At 32.2% G+C, this 21,811-nt stretch overlaps 7 protein-coding genes across 8 annotated transcripts; 4 read left to right on the top strand and 3 right to left on the bottom strand.

The window, feature by feature from the left end:
- Window positions 1–114: 114 nt before the first annotated feature.
- Window positions 115–3,109, top strand: LOC128879618 (probable E3 ubiquitin-protein ligase MGRN1). Its single transcript, XM_054128941.1, has 9 exons — window positions 115–430; window positions 606–724; window positions 794–1,059; window positions 1,128–1,269; window positions 1,342–1,545; window positions 1,627–1,866; window positions 1,987–2,147; window positions 2,235–2,502; window positions 2,574–3,109. The coding sequence occupies exons 1-9, from the start codon at window positions 343–345 to the stop codon at window positions 2,745–2,747; spliced, it is 1,662 nt and encodes a 553-aa protein (XP_053984916.1). The 5' UTR covers window positions 115–342; the 3' UTR covers window positions 2,748–3,109.
- A 147-nt stretch (window positions 3,110–3,256) lies between these two features.
- Window positions 3,257–4,545, bottom strand: LOC128879623 (60S ribosomal protein L10). Its single transcript, XM_054128946.1, has 4 exons — window positions 4,427–4,545; window positions 4,252–4,279; window positions 3,740–4,045; window positions 3,257–3,638 (listed from the first exon to the last, which is right to left on the bottom strand). Exons 2-4 carry the CDS (start codon window positions 4,272–4,274, stop codon window positions 3,308–3,310), a joined length of 660 nt encoding a protein of 219 aa, XP_053984921.1. The 5' UTR covers window positions 4,275–4,279; window positions 4,427–4,545; the 3' UTR covers window positions 3,257–3,307.
- Window positions 4,546–4,617: 72 nt separating this feature from the next.
- On the top strand, window positions 4,618–5,561 carry LOC128879627 (mediator of RNA polymerase II transcription subunit 9). Its single transcript, XM_054128949.1, has 3 exons — window positions 4,618–4,777; window positions 5,233–5,338; window positions 5,420–5,561. Exons 1-3 carry the CDS (start codon window positions 4,674–4,676, stop codon window positions 5,558–5,560), a joined length of 351 nt encoding a protein of 116 aa, XP_053984924.1. The 5' UTR covers window positions 4,618–4,673; the 3' UTR covers window position 5,561.
- Window positions 5,562–6,548: 987 nt separating this feature from the next.
- LOC128879617 (GTP-binding protein 1) lies at window positions 6,549–10,665 on the bottom strand. Its single transcript, XM_054128940.1, has 11 exons — window positions 10,505–10,665; window positions 9,693–10,060; window positions 9,348–9,459; window positions 9,099–9,279; window positions 8,832–9,010; window positions 8,602–8,754; window positions 8,270–8,519; window positions 8,055–8,199; window positions 7,610–7,928; window positions 7,258–7,535; window positions 6,549–7,179 (listed from the first exon to the last, which is right to left on the bottom strand). Exons 2-11 carry the CDS (start codon window positions 9,789–9,791, stop codon window positions 6,994–6,996), a joined length of 1,902 nt encoding a protein of 633 aa, XP_053984915.1. The 5' UTR covers window positions 9,792–10,060; window positions 10,505–10,665; the 3' UTR covers window positions 6,549–6,993.
- A 968-nt stretch (window positions 10,666–11,633) lies between these two features.
- Window positions 11,634–13,152, top strand: LOC128879628 (dynein axonemal light chain 4). The gene is made up of 2 exons (XM_054128951.1): window positions 11,634–11,850; window positions 12,157–13,152. Exons 1-2 carry the CDS (start codon window positions 11,791–11,793, stop codon window positions 12,403–12,405), a joined length of 309 nt encoding a protein of 102 aa, XP_053984926.1. The 5' UTR covers window positions 11,634–11,790; the 3' UTR covers window positions 12,406–13,152.
- A 215-nt stretch (window positions 13,153–13,367) lies between these two features.
- Window positions 13,368–19,119, bottom strand: LOC128879615 (trafficking protein particle complex subunit 8). 2 transcript variants are annotated; one of them, XM_054128932.1, is made up of 11 exons: window positions 18,715–19,119; window positions 18,076–18,517; window positions 17,754–17,999; window positions 17,183–17,686; window positions 16,533–17,052; window positions 16,263–16,448; window positions 15,456–16,196; window positions 15,229–15,391; window positions 14,084–15,161; window positions 13,735–14,014; window positions 13,368–13,555 (listed from the first exon to the last, which is right to left on the bottom strand). In XM_054128932.1, exons 1-10 carry the CDS (start codon window positions 18,869–18,871, stop codon window positions 13,747–13,749), a joined length of 4,305 nt encoding a protein of 1,434 aa, XP_053984907.1. In that variant the 5' UTR covers window positions 18,872–19,119; the 3' UTR covers window positions 13,368–13,555; window positions 13,735–13,746. The 2 variants fall into 2 exon arrangements, with proteins under 2 accessions (XP_053984907.1, XP_053984906.1); XM_054128931.1 differs by having other exon boundaries at window positions 13,369–13,555; window positions 13,727–14,014.
- A 390-nt stretch (window positions 19,120–19,509) lies between these two features.
- LOC128879619 (probable cytosolic Fe-S cluster assembly factor CPIJ010948) lies at window positions 19,510–21,787 on the top strand. The gene is made up of 7 exons (XM_054128942.1): window positions 19,510–19,777; window positions 19,860–19,955; window positions 20,037–20,192; window positions 20,279–20,549; window positions 20,653–20,901; window positions 20,969–21,346; window positions 21,405–21,787. The coding sequence occupies exons 1-7, from the start codon at window positions 19,712–19,714 to the stop codon at window positions 21,644–21,646; spliced, it is 1,458 nt and encodes a 485-aa protein (XP_053984917.1). The 5' UTR covers window positions 19,510–19,711; the 3' UTR covers window positions 21,647–21,787.
- Window positions 21,788–21,811: the final 24 nt, after the last annotated feature.

Below are 21,811 nucleotides of genomic sequence, written 5' to 3' on the forward strand. Positions count from 1 at the left end.
TTTATTTTGCTAATGAAATTAGTAATATTAATTCCAATAAATGGATTAATCTTGTTCTATACAAAAAAAATGGTCAAATATGTACTTTTATAAGATTGGTGAACCTGTAAGACACATGTGCAATGTATTTCATACCGTTCACATGTAAAGTTTTGTAAATGTCAATTGGACAATTTGTCAAAATTACTGACATCGTGGAATTTTTGTTTACTAATGATTATGATTTACGTTTTCTACATGTAATTTGACAGTTTATTAAGCGAAAAATATATGATTAGTTTATACGCATAAGCAGATTGTCTTATAGCGACGATTCATAATTATTTTTAATATAATTAAGCGATGGGATCGCTAACAAGTCGACAAAACGCTGGCGTTGAAGAAGTTGATATTGTTTCGAATCATGCATACAAATATCCACCTCGTTCTGGTTTGTTTCTATTAACTTTCAGATGTCTTAATGGCATGAAATTAATCTAAAAAATATTATAAGAATGTTAAAATATTTATGTAACAATGAACCAATTTTAATTCGAAATAAAATTACATGTTAATAGTATCGTACATTAAGATTTAGTTCTTGTTTAACGCATTTTACTCATTAGGAAGCTACTTTGGTAGCCACTTCATAATGGGTGGCGAAAGATTCGATACCCCTCAACCAGAAGCATACCTTTTCGGGGAAAATGCTGACTTGAACTTTTTAGGAAGCAGACCAACACCTGTAATATAATATTTAATATTGTAATTTTAAGATTGTGTGTAGCACTTGAAAATATCATTTTTATTTTAGTTTCCATATCCGCCACCACAAGCTAATGATCCAACTAAGACACTTAAAAGTTTAGTAAATATAAGAAGAGAATCGTTGAGGCTAATTCGTAATGTTGATCAAACTTCCACTTCACCTCAGTGCCATAGTGTGAAACATTATGGAGATGGTGATATCGATAAAAAGCCAAGTCGGTATAATATTGAATTCACATTTGACTGTGATGTGAGATGTGCAATTACAATATATTATTTTTGCACTGAGGAGGTCACCACAAAGGGAGTTACGTATGTATTAGATATTTTAAATACATTAGAAAAATTATACACGATTTAAAAGATAAATTTATTTACAGTTATGTACCAAGAGACCCTTCAATGAATTCTGAAATATACTATTACAAAAAAGGTGCAAATCAATTATTTTCTCAAACGTCACACATATTTGATCCCACAGTGTGTAACGAAGAAGATTTAACGTATAATGCTGATAGGGAAGTATGTACATCAAATACATATTAGATTTATAAACACTCCGAATTATTCTCCCTTCATTTTTATTATTTACAGATAATACCAATAGCGATACACTGTGTGGCAGAAGAAGGCTCTGATGAACCAAAACAGTCTCATACAACAATTGCAGTTGTTGAAAAACATTCGGATGGAACATACGTGCTGAAGGCACTTAAGCAAAAGCTTTATGTCGATGGTCTTTGTTATTTACTTCAAGAAATATATGGTATTGAAAATAAAAATGCTGAAAATGCGAAGGTATATCTTACAAGTTCACAGACAATTTCATTTTTAATACCATATCTTATTATCGAATTAATCGCAATTTTTTGTTCGTAGCAACAAGGTAGCGATGAAGATACGGACGATAACGGATCGGAATGTGTCATTTGTATGTGTGACGTACGAGACACTTTAATACTACCATGCAGACATTTATGTTTGTGTAATGGTTGCGCAGATTCTCTTAGGTACCAAGCTAATAATTGTCCAATATGTCGCGCTCCTTTCAGAGCTCTTCTTCAAATTAAAGCACTTCAAAAAGCAACTGGAGCTATATCAAATCCGCCATTACCAGAGGTCAATATTTGTTCGTACAAGTAATTAGTAATGCATCCGTCAATGTAATAGTTTCTTGTTATATTTGATTTAAGGTAATAAGTCTGGCAATATTCCACTGATGAAGTATTAAATATTTAGGGAAGCTGCGAAAACATTCCATCTGGGTATGAAGCTGTATCGTTGATAGAAGCTTTGAACGGTCCGTATATCCCAAGAGCTGCTGGTCTTGCTCCAGAATCTCCAGACACACCCGATACAGATACAGCTAGTGCAATTCAAGCAGCTGAAGCATTGAATAGGCAAAATACTTTATTAATTATTGTAATATTCAAATTATATTCCTTGTTTAATAAGATGCTTACGTGCGATAACTTGTAATTTAACAGGTCAGTAGAACGTACTCCCGTATCGAAACATGCATCTTCAAAGGAAGCAGATATATCTGCAAGGACGAGTAGTACTGCATGTCCTACCCCAGAGTTTCGTATGTCAGTTTTATTAGCTAGAGACGAACATTCAGGATCACAGAAGGATCTTCATAGTCGATCTCCTGCAATGAGAACGAAAACTTCTGGACATATACGCGAGAAATCTCTAAGATCGCGAGATACTCTCAGACTTGTAAATGAAAAACAACCTGTTTCCCATTATGAGGTAATCTGATGTCTCTTGAATTAATTTGCAATTCATTTTCAAGTGTTTGAGCATTAATTTAATATTTACAGGGCCAAGGACAGGATGAAGATGAAGCAGAAAAACTATCTCCTCTATTAGATGCGGCAACTAGTACAGAAGCCCTCGATTCTCACAGTCATGGAATGTGTGACATAGATATTGACGATGAGATTCAAAATACAGAAAACGAGAATGACGCCGATATGCCATGTCACTCTCATTAAAGAAATATGCAACGTGTAAAAACATTTGATCATAATATCAGTTTTAAAATGTACATGTTATCCAATTACCTTTTGTAATATAAAATTACTTACATTCCTTTAAAATTATTTTAAATTGTAAATAATATATTATTACTTATAAATTATAACAAAATATCTTTTTGTTAAAGTTACTGACTCGAATCCATGGAGGAATACATGCATATTCATTAGTTAAGATTCAAATTTAATGTCTTAATTGACACAAGCAACTAATAAATGTTAACATCTGTTTCATTATTCACACAAGTTTTTTTACCCATATATTTGATCCATTCTCTATTGTTACAGTCGCTCTTTTAAAACGTATGTCAATTAAGTTGCCAAAGTTTACTATCATTGCAAATTTTTCACAAACTAAAATAAATATTTTAAGAAAGGGTACCTTTAGTGTATTTTATATAATTATTAAAAAATGTTGTACAGTATAAAGGCAGAAAGAGTACGAAATAAGATTAATAACACATAAGTCTGTTTTAAATTGGTTTAATCAAAATGAAGACCAAAAGCTGAATTGTTGCTTAAGCGGTAGCAAGAATTCTTCTGAATTTCTTCCAATCATCAAGAGGACCGTGTTCAGGCAAATACTTGACGTTGCAACCATCTGGAGCAAGGCGACCAGCTAATTTCCATTCCTCGTATTCAGCTCGATCGTATTTAGTGAATCCCCATTTTTTGGAAACATAAATCTTTTGACGGCCGGGGAACTTGAACTTCGCACGACGCAATGCTTCGATAACAGCAGCCTTATGACGGTCCGATGAACGTACACTCATTATAGGTTGTCCAATGTGTACTCTAGCTACTGTACCTTGTGGCTTACCAAAAGCTCCTCTCATTCCAGTTTGGAGCCTTAAAAAGAAAACGAAAGATAATGTTATTAAAATTCTTAAAATACTAGAATAAATATTTCAGTCTATTATAAAATAAAATGTTTAATATCATTTATATACCTATCAGCTCCAGCGCATGATAACATTTTGTTGATGCGAATAACGTGGAATGGATGAAGTCTCATACGAATATGGAATTGATCTTTTCCAGCATTTTTGACCATATACTTATTCGCACAGATACGTCCAGCTTCAAGAGCTTCAGAACTGAGCTGTTCATATTCATCGGACACTAAGTGCACGCATAATGGAAAATCCTCTACAGAGGCTTTCTTCTTTCCAAGATCAAAAATACGAATTTTCGGGTCAGGCACACCACGACAAAATCTTGATTTCGGGTAAGGTTTGTTCTTGCAATACCGATAGCTATAATAGAATGCAAATCATTCGTGTTACAAGTTGTGATGAAATTCCTAACCTCTAATACTATCTACATACTTTTCAGTATTTGGACTTTGAAACGTTACAAATTATTTGTAAATATATTAAACTAAGAGAAATGAAACATGTTTCATTATTTTCTTCCATTAAGACTTGAATCAAATTTAGAAAACGAATATTTGATTACGTACCATCTAGCTGGTCGGCGCCCCATATTGGCTGTCAATAATAAATAAAAAATATTAGTTCAATGCTTAAATAACAGGTCCAAAAATTATAATAATAGTTTAAAACGATACAAAAGAAATGGATGTTTAATATAATTAAAGATTCTTATAGATTACGACAGACAAACAAAAACACTACCTTGTGCTTCCTAACGATGAGGAGAGGAAAAGAATTAGCAGTCTGAACTGAGGTACAGGTTAACGTCGTAAAGTTAGCAACAACTCAAAACTCACTAGAGTCTAGTGACTAGAGTCTAGTGACTAGTTAAGGACAGTTTTCAATGGACGAGTATTTATTTTGACTAAAGTCGTCAACAATCATCGAAATCGCGTGTTGAATACCGTAAAAATATATTTATGACCATTTATAAAATGACAGGGTCGTAATGGAGTCAGCAGAATTATCGGAGGAGGCTCCTTTACGCGCGCAATTTACAGTTGATGATTTAGACATTGAAATATTACCACTTATATATGAAATAATTCGGAGGTTCGTGTATTCTAATATGTTTAGAACTATGGCATTTGCACTGTAAACATTGCTCTTAATTGTCTAAAATAAAAGCTTCATAATAGATAACCCCTATTTGTTTACATTATTTGAATTGTTGCAATAATACATTGTTTTTTTTATCTATAAAACACGTGTTTTCAATTCCAAAAATAACTCTGTTTTTATAAATGTTATTATAAATGGTATTATTTAATGTCATGAAATACTTGCAATGTTTACAATTTATTTACGGTTTCGTAAAAAATAACTTTTAGCAATTATGTATACAGATAAATGTTTATAACTATGCACAGATGACGTAGAAGTGTATATATTTTAGATTAAAATATTAGGGTTAAACGTAATTTAATCAAACCTTAACAAGATATACTTAGACCTTGAGACATTTATTATGCAATAAGTTCTTATAGGATTGTTTAATTTATTTTTAGTATTGAAAAAGATCCACATGATACTACGCAGAAGGCCAAAGAATCTCAGGATACAAGTCATAAGATTTTAGAACTGCAAAAGAAATTTGATTCTGCAAGGGCACAGGTGAGAATATTATGATAATGAATATTATATATAATGAAATTTTCAGTAAAAAGATCTTAATATATTGTTCGTATTCTATAGATTAAAAGACTACCAGGAATAGAATACAGTAAAGAAGAACAATTACAAAAGCTTGAAACTCTTCGCAAACAGCTGAGACTTAAACGCGAGCTTCTATTAAAGTACCGTAATATGTGTACATTTGAAGTACCAAAAGTATAAATATTTATTCAACTGGCGATAAAAAAAAGGGGGGAATTATATCATTATGCCTTTTTTTCGTACATTGTTCTTGTACTTGATGAATAATGAACGTTTGATTAACAAGTTATCAGAATCGAGACCGGTTAGGCAAGCTGCACAATTCGTAGTGTACGTATTAAATCGCACAGGTACATTGCATGGCATGTCCCGAGTTTCTTTTTCTAATCCACAAGAATTCGTTAAACAATTAAAAAATATAGCCCAATCATTTAAACAAGACTTTCAGAAAATAAAAGATGACGTTAAGAAAAAACCGCCAAACTAACCTCCATAGAAATGGTTTGTTATTTATGAAAAGTTCGACTTCGATATAGATGTAGAATAAACTAGCTTCGTAATAATCACACGATGAATGACAAAGGATGTATATTTTGAATTTATTATCAAGGTTAAAATGAAAATAAATTTGAGTCCCAATGCTGTATCCATAATACTAGTTCCATTAATAAATATGTAAATAAAATTTTACGAATACTAGGAAATGTATAAAGTACCTTTCTATAATACGAAGAATGCATTATATAATTTTTGTGCGTATTTTTTTGTGAAAATTTTTATTTTTCTAATTTAAATACAGTATAAGTATAATATAGTAAGTGCATTATAACACACAAGCTTATACTGTACACTTTATATGCAAGTTATAAAAGTGATATTCTTTTCAATTTTGTTTTATGTAAAATAAATATGTGATACTACAAAGAAAGAACGTCTGAATATATTTTCCATGCAAATATTTCGCCTGACATTAATGAATGTCATATAGTTGGTTAACAAATCTTTCAAGAAAACATATATTTATACTCCTTATACAGATTATATTTACTAAGGATTATTATAAAATACATTCATACTTAGAAAAATAAAACACTTTATCAATAACAACGTACATTCCTTCAAACGTTTTAGAAACATCGTTTTTTTTTTTTAATTTCAATAATTTAGATATAGCGTGAAAGACAAATTTGTACTCTAATTGGGTTGAAAGCACGACGCGTGTTACATGTAATAATTCAGGGGTTCTTTCTTAGTCAAAGGAGAAAGATATTTCTGAAGAATACAAGCGACCCCCTACTTGGATAAAACTTCCAATTATAAAGAATAGTTTTATATATTTCATATAAATAACTATTAAAATAATACATTTATTTATATATAAACAAAGAGCTTTCAAAATATTAGAAATTAATAAAATAAAGAAAAAATGGTATCACTTGTATACTAAGGTTTCATTCTAAGACGGAATATTTTTTTAGAGAAAAAAAGCTGAAACAAAACTTGTATACAAGTAAAACTATCGTCGTTAAGTGTCGAAAGTTTAAAACGATTTGTATATGTAGACTGTGTACATATATACATACATGTATATGAATTTTGTACATAAACATCGGTTATACTTTTGTGGGAGGATTTTGCTCCGAGAGAGGTTGAATAATACTATTAGCAGTATTATGAGATCGTCCTCCCCTTCGTCCCCTACTCGTTTTATTTTGACTCATACCAGATTTTTGGAGCAAATTTTCTTGTTTCGATGCCTGTCCTTCGAATGAAGAACTCGTCTCTGTTGCATCTAACGGCTAGTACAATGAAATAAATGCATGTTCATCATTACAAAAATATGGTATATACTCTTACAAAACGCAGATATGACATACTTGTATCATAGACGAAGAACTTTGACGATTCTGGGATGTTTTATTTGGTTTATTAGACCTATTTGTTTGCATAGCCATAGTACTAGAATATGGAATAAGTTTTAAAACATTGCCTACTGCTTTAGTACGTCCTTCTCTGAAAACCATTCTTTGTCCTGGTTTTATATACTCAGGATGCTTTATAAATCTAAAGCGCACTAAAGCTTTATCTCCAGTTCTCAGACAATCTTGTGACATAGAAATTATAGATGCTGTTTGCCTTATACTTCCACAGTGAACTGAAAATGATTTTGTATAAACTTGAGCATTAAAGTGGATTAGAAATGAAGCGTGAACTGAAAAGAAGAGTTACCCATTGCTTGATAACAAGAACTGATTGTTGTCGGATGATGCAACACGAGAATTTCACCTTCGAATTCCCAACAAGCCTGTGGATTTAATGCTGGTGCGACCATTACCATACCTTTTCGAATTTGCGATCTTTTAATTTTTTTTAACGCAAAACTAGCAGTCTGACCACCTCTCACTTCGCGAACAGGCATTCTTTTTCTATGTATACTCTTCACTGCGATTGGAATGAAACGACCTAAAGGATCAGGTCCTAGTAATAGAGTGTCGTTTAGTTTTATGACACCTTTCAGAGTTGTTCCTGAAACTACAGTACCAACACCCTACAAGAAAGAAATATATTTTCTTAACAGAACAGACATATTATTTTATATCTATCGAACTATTGTGTATTTCCAAATTAATTACATTGTTGCACATACATGCGAATCATATAATGAAACACTTACTGGTACTGAATACGTATCATCTATCTGAAACTCCGCTGGTTCATCGTCATGACTAGTTATCCTTGCGGTTAATAAATTCAAAAACATTTTAAGGAGATTTAAATTTTCGCCCGACACATTCGAAACTTGAAAAATAGGACACAACCTACGTAAATACATTAGCTGTTGAATATTGTTTGGTATATAAGTGACGTAATATAAAAATGAATGCTGACCGTTCTGACACAAAATTGGTAGCGCTAACGACGACGTCGTCAGGAGTTTTCACGGTGACAGGTACTTTCCTGCAACCTGGAGATTTCAAGATCCTTATCAATAGTCTTAAATTTTCTTGCAATATATTCGATGGACACATATCAATTTTCGTAACAACAACGAATACTGGTACTGACAAAGCTAAAGCTAAGCCTAGGTGTTCCTTTGTCATTCCGACGATGCCTGCGTTTGCTCCAACCATTAACATACCTAAAATATATATTTACGTCTTTTCAATTCTACGAGGTATATAAGTAAACGTATATTCTATAAAATTATTAAATTGTTTTACCAAAGTCAGGCGCGTGTCCTGTCATTCCAAAAACGGTTGTTTTTAAGTACCTTTCGTGGCCAGCAAGATCAATGAATGTTATAACTTTAGAAGATTTTTCACATATTTTTACCCAATCCAAAGATCCGTGTTCTGGCTTATTTACTACATTGCCTAAGTACAGAATATGATGGATGTATATGATTCTATGAATAATATAGAAATGAAATATTTATATATTTGTGTCATACCGACACTGTCAAATCCAAGAATATCATTTCCAACCGAACTAGTACGACCTGTTTCAGCCTCGTGTTTATGACGAAATAATTTTTGACGTGCCAAGCCTCGACCGTTGTCAAGTTCTCCATGCGTCAATACACCCAAAAGTGTCGACTTTCCAGCATCCACGTTACCGACAACAGCCACTCTGTAAATAGACTTTGTTAGATCAACTCTTTCTATATTTTATTCAATTACACCATTTTGAAATTATCTGTATTATCTAAAACAGAAACCTAATTTCTAAGAAATCTTGTCTATCTAGACGCATTCGCACTAGATATTGTCCTACAAGGCCATGATCTACTTTATTCTGTCGTAGTAGCACACAGTCAGCTTCTAACGTAGCAGCAAGTGACTGCAAGGTGGCTACAGATGCTTCGTACTCATCTTCTTTTAAGCCATCTTCAGAGCCATCTAAAATAGTATTCAAACTATAATATTTTTGTAAAAATTGTATGCATTATCGAAAATTAGATACAAACCTTCACCAATGCCAATATCAAAAATTGTTTCGCTACCACCATCTAGAATTCTTTCTTTTAAGCGTCTAAGTAGTAACTCGTATTGATCTTCTGACGGGCTAACTAAAACATTCTGGAATTTATTATAATTCATTGATTAATGTCATTCTAAAATACTGTAGATTGGAATAAAATGTAGAGATCCTATTTCCACCTACGCAATGCAATAGTGTTGCTTGAGAGTTACATGAGAGTTGCTTATATATAGGATTGTAAGTGTATCGATGAATAAAGTACATAATGTAAAAGTTCAATATATGCAACTGTTGCATCACTTTGGATGGTAAAGAATGTAAGACATCATACCTTTCCTCTAATACTAGAGTAATCCATAGAAATAGGTGCATGATCTTTCTCTTGCATTTGTTTTATGGTTGATGAGACAATGGTTCCACTTCCTGCCATGTTTACATGTATGTCTAGGTCTCGATAGTTCAATAAATCTTTTCTATCAATGGTTCCTATATAGCAATTTGCATAAAAGTTTAAACTGTCTGCGTACGCATTGGTGCTTTGAACATCTTCCAATATTTGAATCCAAATCTTCTTCTGTAGATTCTTGGTATTAGCATATGCATAACTGTCGTACAATGATTTTAATATTGATATACGTGTATCAACTTATCAAAAATGTATCATGTATGAATATTGTAAACACATTCCTTGTTATAAATCTGAAATGATTTTAAAAAAGAATATTACTACACAATATTTACTTAATTTTGAAGTTGTAAGTTTAGAGAAATATTTCATTGATTCATAAATAAAATTGTCAGCTTCCTTAATCTATTTCTATAACTCATTGTGTGTATATATATATCTGTAATAAATTTATAATGAGAAATTTTAAGGTATAAATCACTGGACCGAATAAGAGAATTTAAACTAAATATTATTCTCAATAATATGAGATATCTTTGCAGAAGGTATACTATTTTAAATATATATATTATTCGAGTCCATTACGCATTTAATTAAGAATGTTTTGTTTATATCTGAAGGGATATATTCCTAACATACTGCAAACTAAGTAGTATATATACAGCTCGAAGGTGAAAGAAAACTAACAATATGAAAGCTGATAGTTCGTTTACATAAGAACAATCATATTCGTTTACCTGTCATGAAACGTTTATGTTGTGCACTACTCCTTTGCGTAATCGCACCACAAAACTTTACGCGACAGAAAACACCAATGGATTTACGAAAAAGCTGTCACGATTGCGCGATCTCATTCCGTTCAAGATGTTATCTATAGCAATGTATAGTATAATATTCAGTAACATTGTGTGCGTGGGATATCGTAAGCTATCGACCAAACTTATCGATAATTGAAACGACAGTCTCGATAATTCATCTGCTATCGATCCATTTAATTATTCAAATTTTTAATTCATATTTTTCAATTTGGTTTGCAAACTCTGTATGTATATATAAATATTTAAAAGTACGTTCGTAATGAAATACGATACGAAATGTACAATATTTGAAATTGGGTACGCCACTTTTAAACAATTATCCTTTACTTTTCATAAATGCATAATTAATACGATTCGTGGTCTTATTGCGCTACGATATACTTGTAAATATATCAAATTTATCATTTTCATGAATATTTATTTAACGCAGTAATAATTATGTAGCCTTTAGTTAGTGGCGCCATTTTGCGGCGACTCTGGGAACTATTTTCGCTACAAACTTGAGCATTTCGCCACCGATGGCGCCACTGGTACTAAGACCGCTCACTGAGCGGCTCAATGCAGCTCAATGTGCTATGCCCTTTCTGGATGCACCCGAAATGCTTAATTAAAACTTCATTACATTTGATTACACGAAATTGATATCGTAACATGGGGGTTTCGATTAAGAGCTAGAATATCATCGTTCGATATCGTTTATTAATTATGCGTCTATTTCACCCCTTAGCCTAGATCTAGGGCCGGCGCAAGGCAGGTTCAGCGCGTTCGCCGGAACCCGGGCCCGTATTTTGGGAGGCCCCGCGGTCTACGAAAATGTTGATTAACTTTTTACGGAATGATGATACATTTTTGTAGTAGCAATGATTCAGTTTAAAGGAGTGACAAAAATCATCAAAGTATTATTATTTAAATTATCTTATAAAAAATATATAATATGTAACAGCGTTTGTAAATAAATAATTCCTCGTTGTAAAATTTAAGTGTAGGATTTGAATGTGAATTCAGGCCCCGCAAAATTGTTGAACCCGGCACCGCAAAAGGTCACGCCGGCCCTGCCCCTTAGCTTAGATCACAATTTGAGAACCTCTGAGTTAGGGGTTCGGGGGTAAACGTGCGCCTGAAAGATGGCAATTTTCTTATTGTCTCTCAAATAGGAAGAGTGGTACCTTACACACGAATTTTGATGTTACTTTAATTGAAAAAAAATGACTGAAGTGAAGAAAGATGACGTCGTTAAAATTTTACATACGTATCCTTTATGCAGAGTAAGTAAAATGTATATTACGTTAATCGTATTAAGAAATATTTGGAAGAGAAATAGATTCAGTTGCTTTCCTCTTTCGTCGACGTTTGATCAATAGAAGAAGTCATTAAGTGAAAAAAATACCATTTATATATATGTATACATATATTTAAAATGCATTTTTTTTATTAAACTTGTTATTGTATACTTATTTTCGGATTAGGTTATCAAACTATTGAATTTAAGGTATTGTTCGTGCATGTATTATTTTACTTAAGTGAAATTCATCTTTATATTTAACGAAGCTTTTGTTATTGGATATGCGTAGAAATGCGATATGTCGGACGAAATGAAACAAGAAGCAATGGAATTGTGCGTCACCGCCGCGGAAAAATATGCGGATAATTACGAAAGCGTTTCACGAATGATCAAAGAGACGATGGATAAAAAATTCGGCGCTTCGTGGCACACGGTCGTGGGCGAAGGCTACGGATTTGAAATAACTTATCAATTGAAACACCTGTTATACATGTATTGCGCTGGGAATTTAGCGATATGCATATGGAAATCGGCATAGTGAAATTAACGAAAATTTTAAAACATCTTGAATATAGAAACAATCGTACAAATCGTGTCTTTATGATTTCACGAACAGATTACTACTTTATATAAGACAATTTTCGTTTGAAGTAATAACTAAAGCTAGCATATTAAAAAAAAATTGTACAAAATAGATTTTCTCAAAATCGTAATTGATAACGTATATATTGACGAATTGACATTTACCATGTACTAACAAGACAAAAAAAAAAGTATAAATTAAAGCATTAAACGCGAAATCAATGAAAAGAATTTTATACTTTTTCTACAAATAAAAATGTACAATATATATAGACAAGATGAATATAGTTATTTTACTGTTCATTTTATTTTTAAAATAACTTTATAGCATATTAAATAATTTGTTTTTATTTGTGTTATTGTTTAATAATATTTTTTTATGGAGTTCAATTTAGTCATAATATTTATTTGACTATATAAAATGTAAATTATTTTGTATAAACTATGTAAAAAATATTACTATTATGTGTCCATGGTTTGTATGTAGTACAATTCATACACACAAAAATTGTGCAAGTATAAATATGTGTATAATTTTTATTTACAAAATTTATTGTTTATGTCCTTTATGCAAAAGTGTTTACCTCGATTGTTGTGTAATGTTAAATGTGTAAAATATAATCTATTGTGTATAAATAATTCTATTAAAAATGTATCATTGGTACATAAATGCCCATATACCTTTTCTAATGTATTAGTTCTATATTTTACTGTATAATTGATTCTAATATACGTGTATATTTGTTTCTGTTTTCTGATATGAATTAATTTATAAGTTAAAAACATTTATTTTCGTAAGTTACGATTACATTTAACCACATTTTACTATATCGATATACGAATATATATTTTATTACCATTTGAATTTTCATCTGTAAATTATTTTTCTTACTTTTATTTAAAAGATACGAAATGCTTGTTCAAAAAATGTATTTGTGACATAATTTCGATATTTATTCGAGGAATTATAACTGACTATATTTTTACATAAGACCTGTTTAATATATCTATTTATAATAATATAATTTACAATCTGGAACTGGTAGATTATGTTGTAACAAATAGTTAATACGCTTTGAAACGTGTATAATTGTATTTTAACATACCTGAAAAAGTTAAAAAAAAAAACGAAACAAATTAAATAATACATACTAGATTTTTATGATTAATGATACAATAATAATCTGTACTACTATATGTACATAATATTAAGGAATGATTTTAAATTACATAAATCGAAATTAATTTATTACATTATTTAATCGTAATAATAATACCTTCATACTTTTTTTTTCAACTATTTACTATCATCATTAATAATACATATGCTTTCCATTTTCCACTTTTGCAAGATGAATTCCCTAGTATTTACAACTCTTACAAAGACTTCTACACGCGCGGCTAAATCGTACGTCCCAGGAGCTGGAAGTAAAGCTTGTAATTTTACAGTATTGCTGGTGAGTGGTTCTATCTGAGAACAAATTGCTGAATGACAAGCATATCTATAGAATGTAGACGCTTGCGGAGAATACAATTGCGATTTTATATTTGGAAGATGTGTTCCACTGAAAAGAAACAAAATAATTAGTAGAATTGTTATTTTCGATGATTGTATAATGTATGATAATACAAACCTGCTAGTACCTATCGTATTGACTTTAATATCGATTTGTGATTCTAAATGATTCTGTATATACATTATTACTGGAACATAGCACAGTCGACTTTGATTAAAATTATGTGTGATCTGCCTAGCATGACTCAAAGAAAAGGAAACTATATTCTTTAAAAATTCCGTTTCTAAAATTTGTTCTTTATTATTCACAGCCAATGAATTCGGTATATTTTTATCTGGTCCAAAGATCTTCAAGCGGCCTCCGTATTCGCTTGGTTCAATTTGAATTTCCTTGGGATGTTTGTAAGTTTTGTTCAAATATTCAAGGTCGAGATGATGTTGACCAGTCGCTTGCCTAGTAATAATTCCACCTTCGATTACTTTCGCTCGCCATTTGAGAGTTAAAGTAGAGTTTAACGACATCGTTATAGACAAAGGTGTTTGCTCTACGTTTTGTGGCGCCCGTTGAAATTGTTGTTGCATTTCAGTTAAATTTTCATTCACATCTAGCGACGGAATATGCCTTCTTTGGATAAAACTAATATATGGATAATTCATGTTTGATGCTGTGCTATCATTTTCTTGAGTTAAGGACACGTCAGAAAATACTGACTCGGTTTCGCTTTTCTTCCTTAATTTAAGCATTAAGTGAGACATTTCCTGAGGCTGTATTTTAATATCGGTTGGTAAGATAGATGAACTAAACACAGACCATGTGTTGCTTTCAAATAGTACTTCGGACAGCATAATTTCATTTGTAAGGGAATCATAAACGTTATTTGCATTTTTAACGCAAACTATTAAATTCAATGTAGGGGAAACATCTTTAAATAATACACTTCTCGAAGCAATTGCGGTAATTTGTATGGAATCGAAAACTGTAAAGTACCACGTGTGTCTACAAAGTCGATATTTTATCATGCTTTTTGAATCGATGTTCTCGTAGTAAAAAAGTAAATCTAAGCGATGGGTTCCCTTTTCGTGAGGTGCGCATATCCACAATGGTATTGTACAAGTCTCTCCAACGTGTAATATATTGTTATCGGGATTTAACGGAATTTTTGTTACAAGTTTGTTACATTTCTTTGTCGTATGCTCTGAAATAATAACACATTAACATAAACTCATTATCAACTAATCGTAAAAAATATTAGTTACACTTACTTTCTTGTGTATTTGTATACTCATCTCCTAATGAGAACAATTTAGCATCCGTAGATGCTAAATATACATTTGATAACGACGCATTGCCTACATTCTTTAATGTAATTTCTACTTTTTGAATTTCACCACATAACATTTTCGGAGACAGTTTACTAAAGAATACCTATAAATAAAATTGTATGATTGCATAAAAAGACATTCAACATTTACATTCAATAATTAATTACCTGCATAAAAGGTGCCTTTTCAATAACATTCATTTCTAATCTGTAATCTGTACCATACATATTCGCACCAGGTTTTTCTTTAACGTTCTTTAATTTAGGTCCTCTAATCTCAAACAATCTTTTGCCACTAATAGCTATTGTTGGATTAACGACTGGAGGATCTATCGCATGCGTTGGATTGGATAAATCATAATTTAAGCCTAACACTTTTAATTCTCCTACTTGCTTTGGTATAAGATACAGCGTAATATGTTGTCTACAAACTGGTTGCAAAATAATTGTTTCGATTACTTGAGCTTCTGTCGGCTTTAAATTTTCTGATAACTTCATTTCATTTGTAACTTGTCCATCGGCGGAAATAAACAACCATAACAAAGTTACGTTTGATAATGGCAGCGGTATATGTAACGGATTATATAATTCGATAAAAAAATGCACCGGTTCGTTCAAAACTGCATTTGGCTTTACGCTGTTATTACTTGTCTTAGAATACAATGAAATCGTCGGTTTGAATATCATAGGTGGAGATCCCTGAGCTTCTGTTATTAACATCTCTTCCATTTTTGACCATCTTACTTCATCGCACTCTTCCACATTAAATGAAACATGACTCGCTGGAATATTATTTTCGTATGGCGCAGCCACGGGACCGTACAATACTTTAATGCTATTACTATCTATTAGTGGTAAAGGCAAGATAGGAAGCCCCTGATGATTTGATAAACCTCCCTGTAACAGTAGCTATAATATGCAGACAGTAATTAATATGGAGTCAGTACATACAGATCAAAGAATTGGATTACATACATTATGGATATGTAAAAATTCACGTAAAAATGTGGCTTGTTGCGGAGCTGCTTGTTTGCTGTATGCATTCAGCAATTTCTCGAATGCCTTAACGGATTCGCAAACTTGTTTTAGCGATGCAGCCTGTCTGCCAATGGTAAAGTGTATATGATCTTCGGCTAACGACCAACCTCTTCCATTATACACCTAATAAAAAATACATAAATATACAATTAATCAACTTACGAAAAAACCATTCTATGTGATACGTTATAGATTAATTCAAAGTACCTGGTATGCCTGTTGGTAACATCGCAACGAATGCTTTCTCTGGCCCGCTTTTGAAAATCTATGACCAGCAAGAACAGCATGGAATGCGTACTTGCGCATCATTTTTGGTCCGATAAAACAATAGGCTGCTTGTTCTAATAAAAGTGCAGAACGCAAATCCGAGTCTTCGCTAGTCATACGAATTAATTGTTTCGCCGCCTCTCCATACAAACTTCTGCCTTTCAAGCATTCCGCGCTAAGAAGTGTTGCTCTAGTCGCAAACTGAGGCTTTTTACAACTGTTCGAATAAGTTAATATCGCATCGTCCATGTATTCGATAGTCTTTCTATTAGTTTCACCTTGCATGAATGCACTTAAAGCGGCCATTTCAAGAGCACCTGCGTAATAAAGCCAAGCTTGATCTGCTGCAAAATCTCTTTTCGCACTATGATATGCTTGGTAAGCAAGCGAATAGTGACCGAACATGAAACATAAGTCACCTAAGCGACGCAATTGTAATTCTGGCGATTCTGTTGTATAACTGAAATCCAAACAAGCTGGAACTTTATATATTTATATATGCTATGTTACGATTTTTTTTTTCGTATCTAATACTACACGAGTTATAATTATGAGAAAGGCTGATATATAAATATTGATAAACAACATACATTACAGCATTCGATGGAGTAGGTCCCGGTATTCCAGGTTTATTCGTTCCGAACCATCGTCTTGTAGCGCTGAAAAGTGATCTACTGACACCTTTTTTATTTGAAATTACATCGTTCAGTAGACCAATTTGTTTCTCTACATATGGAATTAAACTTTTTAAACAGAATTCTGTTATTAATGTTCGTAGTCTTTCAAGATCTTGAGTAGACAATCTAGCACCGTGTTGTGTTGCTACGTAACTCGGAGAATCTGCCCAAACGTTTACATTTATCGGAGTATCAGTAGCTGTCTGTCCTTTTGTATGTACAATGTAACTTGGATTTTGTGACTTATCAAGTGTTGGACTTAAGGGATGAATTGTCACAGATACAGCATCTTGTCCAACTTCTAAAGATGTATTTACCGATTCAGATACCTCAGAAGTAAAACTAACAGTACTATTTACATCTGGAGAAATCAATACAGAATTTTGCGGCGCTACTGGTGTTCCAGCCTGGCTCGTCCTGAAATGCAGAATCTATGTACAATTATACTGTTTAGATGTATATTTAAGGAACAAAGAAAACATACTTGTCGGTATCTGTTGTGACTTCATTGGGCATAGCAGAAACACCGCTAGTGTCTGCAGGTGTACGAGGGGAACTACCTTGTTCGCTACCTCCAGACACTTCCGAATGCTTTATTAAAAATTGACTCCAAGGATCTGGTAAATGAGTATTGTCATCAGCTTGACCTGGAGGTCTTGAATTCATTTGCAATAAAAAACAATTGTTAGCACCATAGATATTTTTCATTTCTGTAAAAACTATTTCAGCCCTGTAAACATTGTAAATAATTAATTTGAATGAATAAACTTCATTGCGCAAAGAACTTGAAAAATCAAAGAAAATACTTGTTCCTGTCATCTTGTATAGCATCATGTACTAAGATATAATATCTAAGTGTATTGTTATTAAACCACTTTGGCAATTCTCCAGGTAAACTTTGATGTAACTGTGCACCCATATTTTGTATCTTTTCCAAAGGATTGTCTTCTGCTGTAGAGATGACTACCATACAAGCAAGAAAATGCTTAGTGAATTCATGATCCGATGGGAATTGAACACTTAAAAACATTTCTCTCCATGCTTCGAACCAAGGAACAGACACGGGTATATCAATTTCTGTTGTTCCAATTCTAATAGAAGTTGTATGTTCGCACATAATCGAATTAACTGCTTCGTTCAACATTTTCCTAGCAATGCTCGGATCTGGTGGCTGCACGTTAACATCTTGTATAAAAAGTCGAAGATTTCTAACGGTTATTGTGTTTCCTTGCGGATCTTTAAAATGACCTATGAAAATGAAAGAATAGAATAGAATAGAAATTGATCAATGTTTTATAGAAATAATAATTTAAAGTTTAATTTGTAAAAAAAAAATTGGAAAAGAATAAGGAAAAAGACGCTATCTTGTATTTATTGAAATATTTATCTGTATCATATTACTGATCGTTGAAGTTAATGTGTGGAAGTAATTGTAAAATCCTTACCTTCGGTATTTAGCTTACAGAACGGTTGCAGGAGTTCGACGAATGACAAATTATTTTTCTGACAAGCTGCGTCAGCCGCGGTCGAGCACACCGCAGCAATTTGTGGCGAAAACGCATTATTTATAAACTCGCGAGGGGTTAACTTACATTGAGCCATAATAATTCATAAAATTTATACAGGTAATCGAGGTTACGTATTACTAAAAAGTATGATTATACAACGATGATCATTTTGGACGCTACATTACTGACGTTTACTACCTCAGCGATCGACAGAAACCGAACTTTCAATACATCCCGAAGACGTTGTGATAAACATCTCTATCGAACAGCTGTTTTGTAGATATTTACCCATGGAGAGTAAAAATATGGAGATGACATATACATATCGCTGTATTAACCGGAAGTGTTTATAGGTGGAAATAAAATTTATACATATGGGAAAATCCATTTATTTTCAGACCTTGTCCTAATTACATTTGAAGCAAGTTTATAATGGCTAATCAAATATTGAAGGAATCAAGCAAAAGGAAGAGAGTAGGTCAGAGATGTTTTATGTCTTATTTAGTTTCTTGTTATATTTATCACATTTAAAGTTGAATTAAAAAATTCAAGGTAGCAGACCATGTTTTGTGCATGAAAACATTTGGACTAATTTGAAAGATTCTACTCTTTCAAGTAATTAAATTCCATTCTAAAAGTTATGAGAATTCTATACATAACCCCTCTTGTGGTGAGTCCAAAAAGCGACTCGGAAAGGTCACCGCTCGCTAAGCCGCTCTGTGAGCGGGTTTTTGTACTGGTGGCCCCATCGGTGGCAAAACGCTCAAGTTTGTAGTGGAAACGCGTTTATAATAATCCCAAGTATTGTTTTGGTTTAATAAATGTCAGAAATACATACTTTCATTATACAATATACATACATTTAGTATACAAGCATAATATTAAATATTCAATAATACATTGGTACAATAATTAAGTATATCTTTTAGAAAAAATGGCATCTCGATTCAGCGGTGCATTACAAATTACAAATTTGGATGATTTCATTACTCCATCTCAGGTATTTACTTTATTAGCTGATTTAATGAGATTTACTTTATTGTTTGTGATGTGATATTATAAAATAATCTGTTTTTCTGTAGGAATGTATAAAACCTATAGAGATCCAAGCATCAAAAAGAAAGACTGGCGCAAAAATAAAAATCGAGGAAGATGGCACTCCTATGGTGTTAAATGAAGTATAAAATTTAATTATATGTCTTGTCAAGAAAACTTTGTCATCTTATTTCACAGTATTTTATTTCTTTCATGATTGTTAGGCTGGACAGTCTGAGAAGCTACAGAAAGTTGAAATCACACTTGCTGATTGTTTAGCTTGTAGTGGTTGCATTACATCTGCAGAGAGTGTATTAGTTACCCAACAAAGTCAGGAAGAATTACTGCGTGTATTTAGAGAAAAAATGTCTCAATGTCAGGTAACACTTTGACATGTATATATATTTTTTTTATATATATTCAGAAGTAACTGAGCATTGATATTGTTTTTATGTGCATTGTTTAGAGCGAAGATGGTACTTGTTCAATATTTATAGTAGTCAGTCTTTCTGTACAAGCAATATTATCTATAGCAGAACGTTATAGTCTTAAACCAAAAGAAGCACAACAGAAATTAGCTGGTTATTTTTATCAATTAGGAGCAGATACAGTGTTAGATATGACTGTTGCAGATGATTTTGCTCTTTTAGAGTCTGCTAAAGAGTTTGTAGAACGTTTCAAAGCAGCTAAAGATGGTTCAAAAAATCAGTTACCAATGTTATCCTCTTCTTGTCCAGGTATATAATACCCATAACAATAACAATAATACACATATACAGCATATAAAAGGTAGTAGTGTAATACTATCTGTAAATTATATTTATATCTTTCTAAATACAGGTTGGGTATGTTATGCTGAAAAAACTCATGGCAATTTCATACTTCCATATATAAGTGTAACAAAATCTCCTCAACAAATTATGGGATCATTAGTTAAATATCATTTAGCTGAAACCATGGGTCTTTCACCAGAACAAATATATCATGTAACTCTTATGCCTTGTTATGATAAAAAGTTAGAGGCATCCAGAGAAGATTTCTACAACAATGAAAGAAATTCTAAGGATGTAGATTGTGTCATAACACCAAGTATGTACTTTGAACTATATTATGATAATACATATCCATCATATATATTTTAACCAACTTTTTGTAGTTGAACTAGAACAAATGCTTAACGAGCACAATGTGGTATTAAACGAAATAAACGCGAGGGAAATTCAAAAACCTTTCGAATTGCAAGTTGATAATATGAAAAACGAATTATATGGTCACAGTGGTTCAGGATCCGGTGGTTACGCGGATTTTATTCTTCGCTTTGCTGCAAAATATTTATTCGACGAAACAGATATAGTAGTTGAGTTTAAGAATCTCAGAAATCCTGATTTTCAAGAAGCGGTTTTTCAAAAAGATGGACAGACACTTTTAACATTTGCGATTGTCAATGGATTTAGAAATATACAAAATCTTGTACAGAAATTAAAACGAGGAAAATGTCCGTATGATTACGTTGAAGTTATGGCATGTCCATGTGGTGAGTTTCATTTAAAATATCTTATAACGAACATACTACATTTCGTTTTCTTTGCTAGGGTGTCTTAATGGAGGAGCACAAATTAGACCCCTGAATAATATTCAACCACGTGAATTAGCGCTAAAATTGGAATCTATGTACCGCGAACTTCCTCAAAGTGATCCTGACAAAAATCAGGTTGTTAAGAATTTGTATGAGACGTGGTTAGGGGGAGAACACACACATAAAGCTTTAACATATTTCCACACGCAATATCACGAGATACAAAAAATGAATGTTCCTCTTGCAATAAAGTGGTAGTTACAACAGATAAATGTATATTTTATATTATTTGTATGTTATTATACAAAAATATATCTTTAACATATTATTTAAAATGTATTATATAAAATGTTACTATTGAATGTAATTTGTAAATAATTTGTTAAATAAAAGTTTGTAAATACCTCTGGTAATAAACAAATA

This window comes from Hylaeus volcanicus, chromosome 7 (assembly GCF_026283585.1).
Source record: "Hylaeus volcanicus isolate JK05 chromosome 7, UHH_iyHylVolc1.0_haploid, whole genome shotgun sequence".
NCBI lineage: Eukaryota > Metazoa > Arthropoda > Insecta > Hymenoptera > Colletidae > Hylaeus > Hylaeus volcanicus.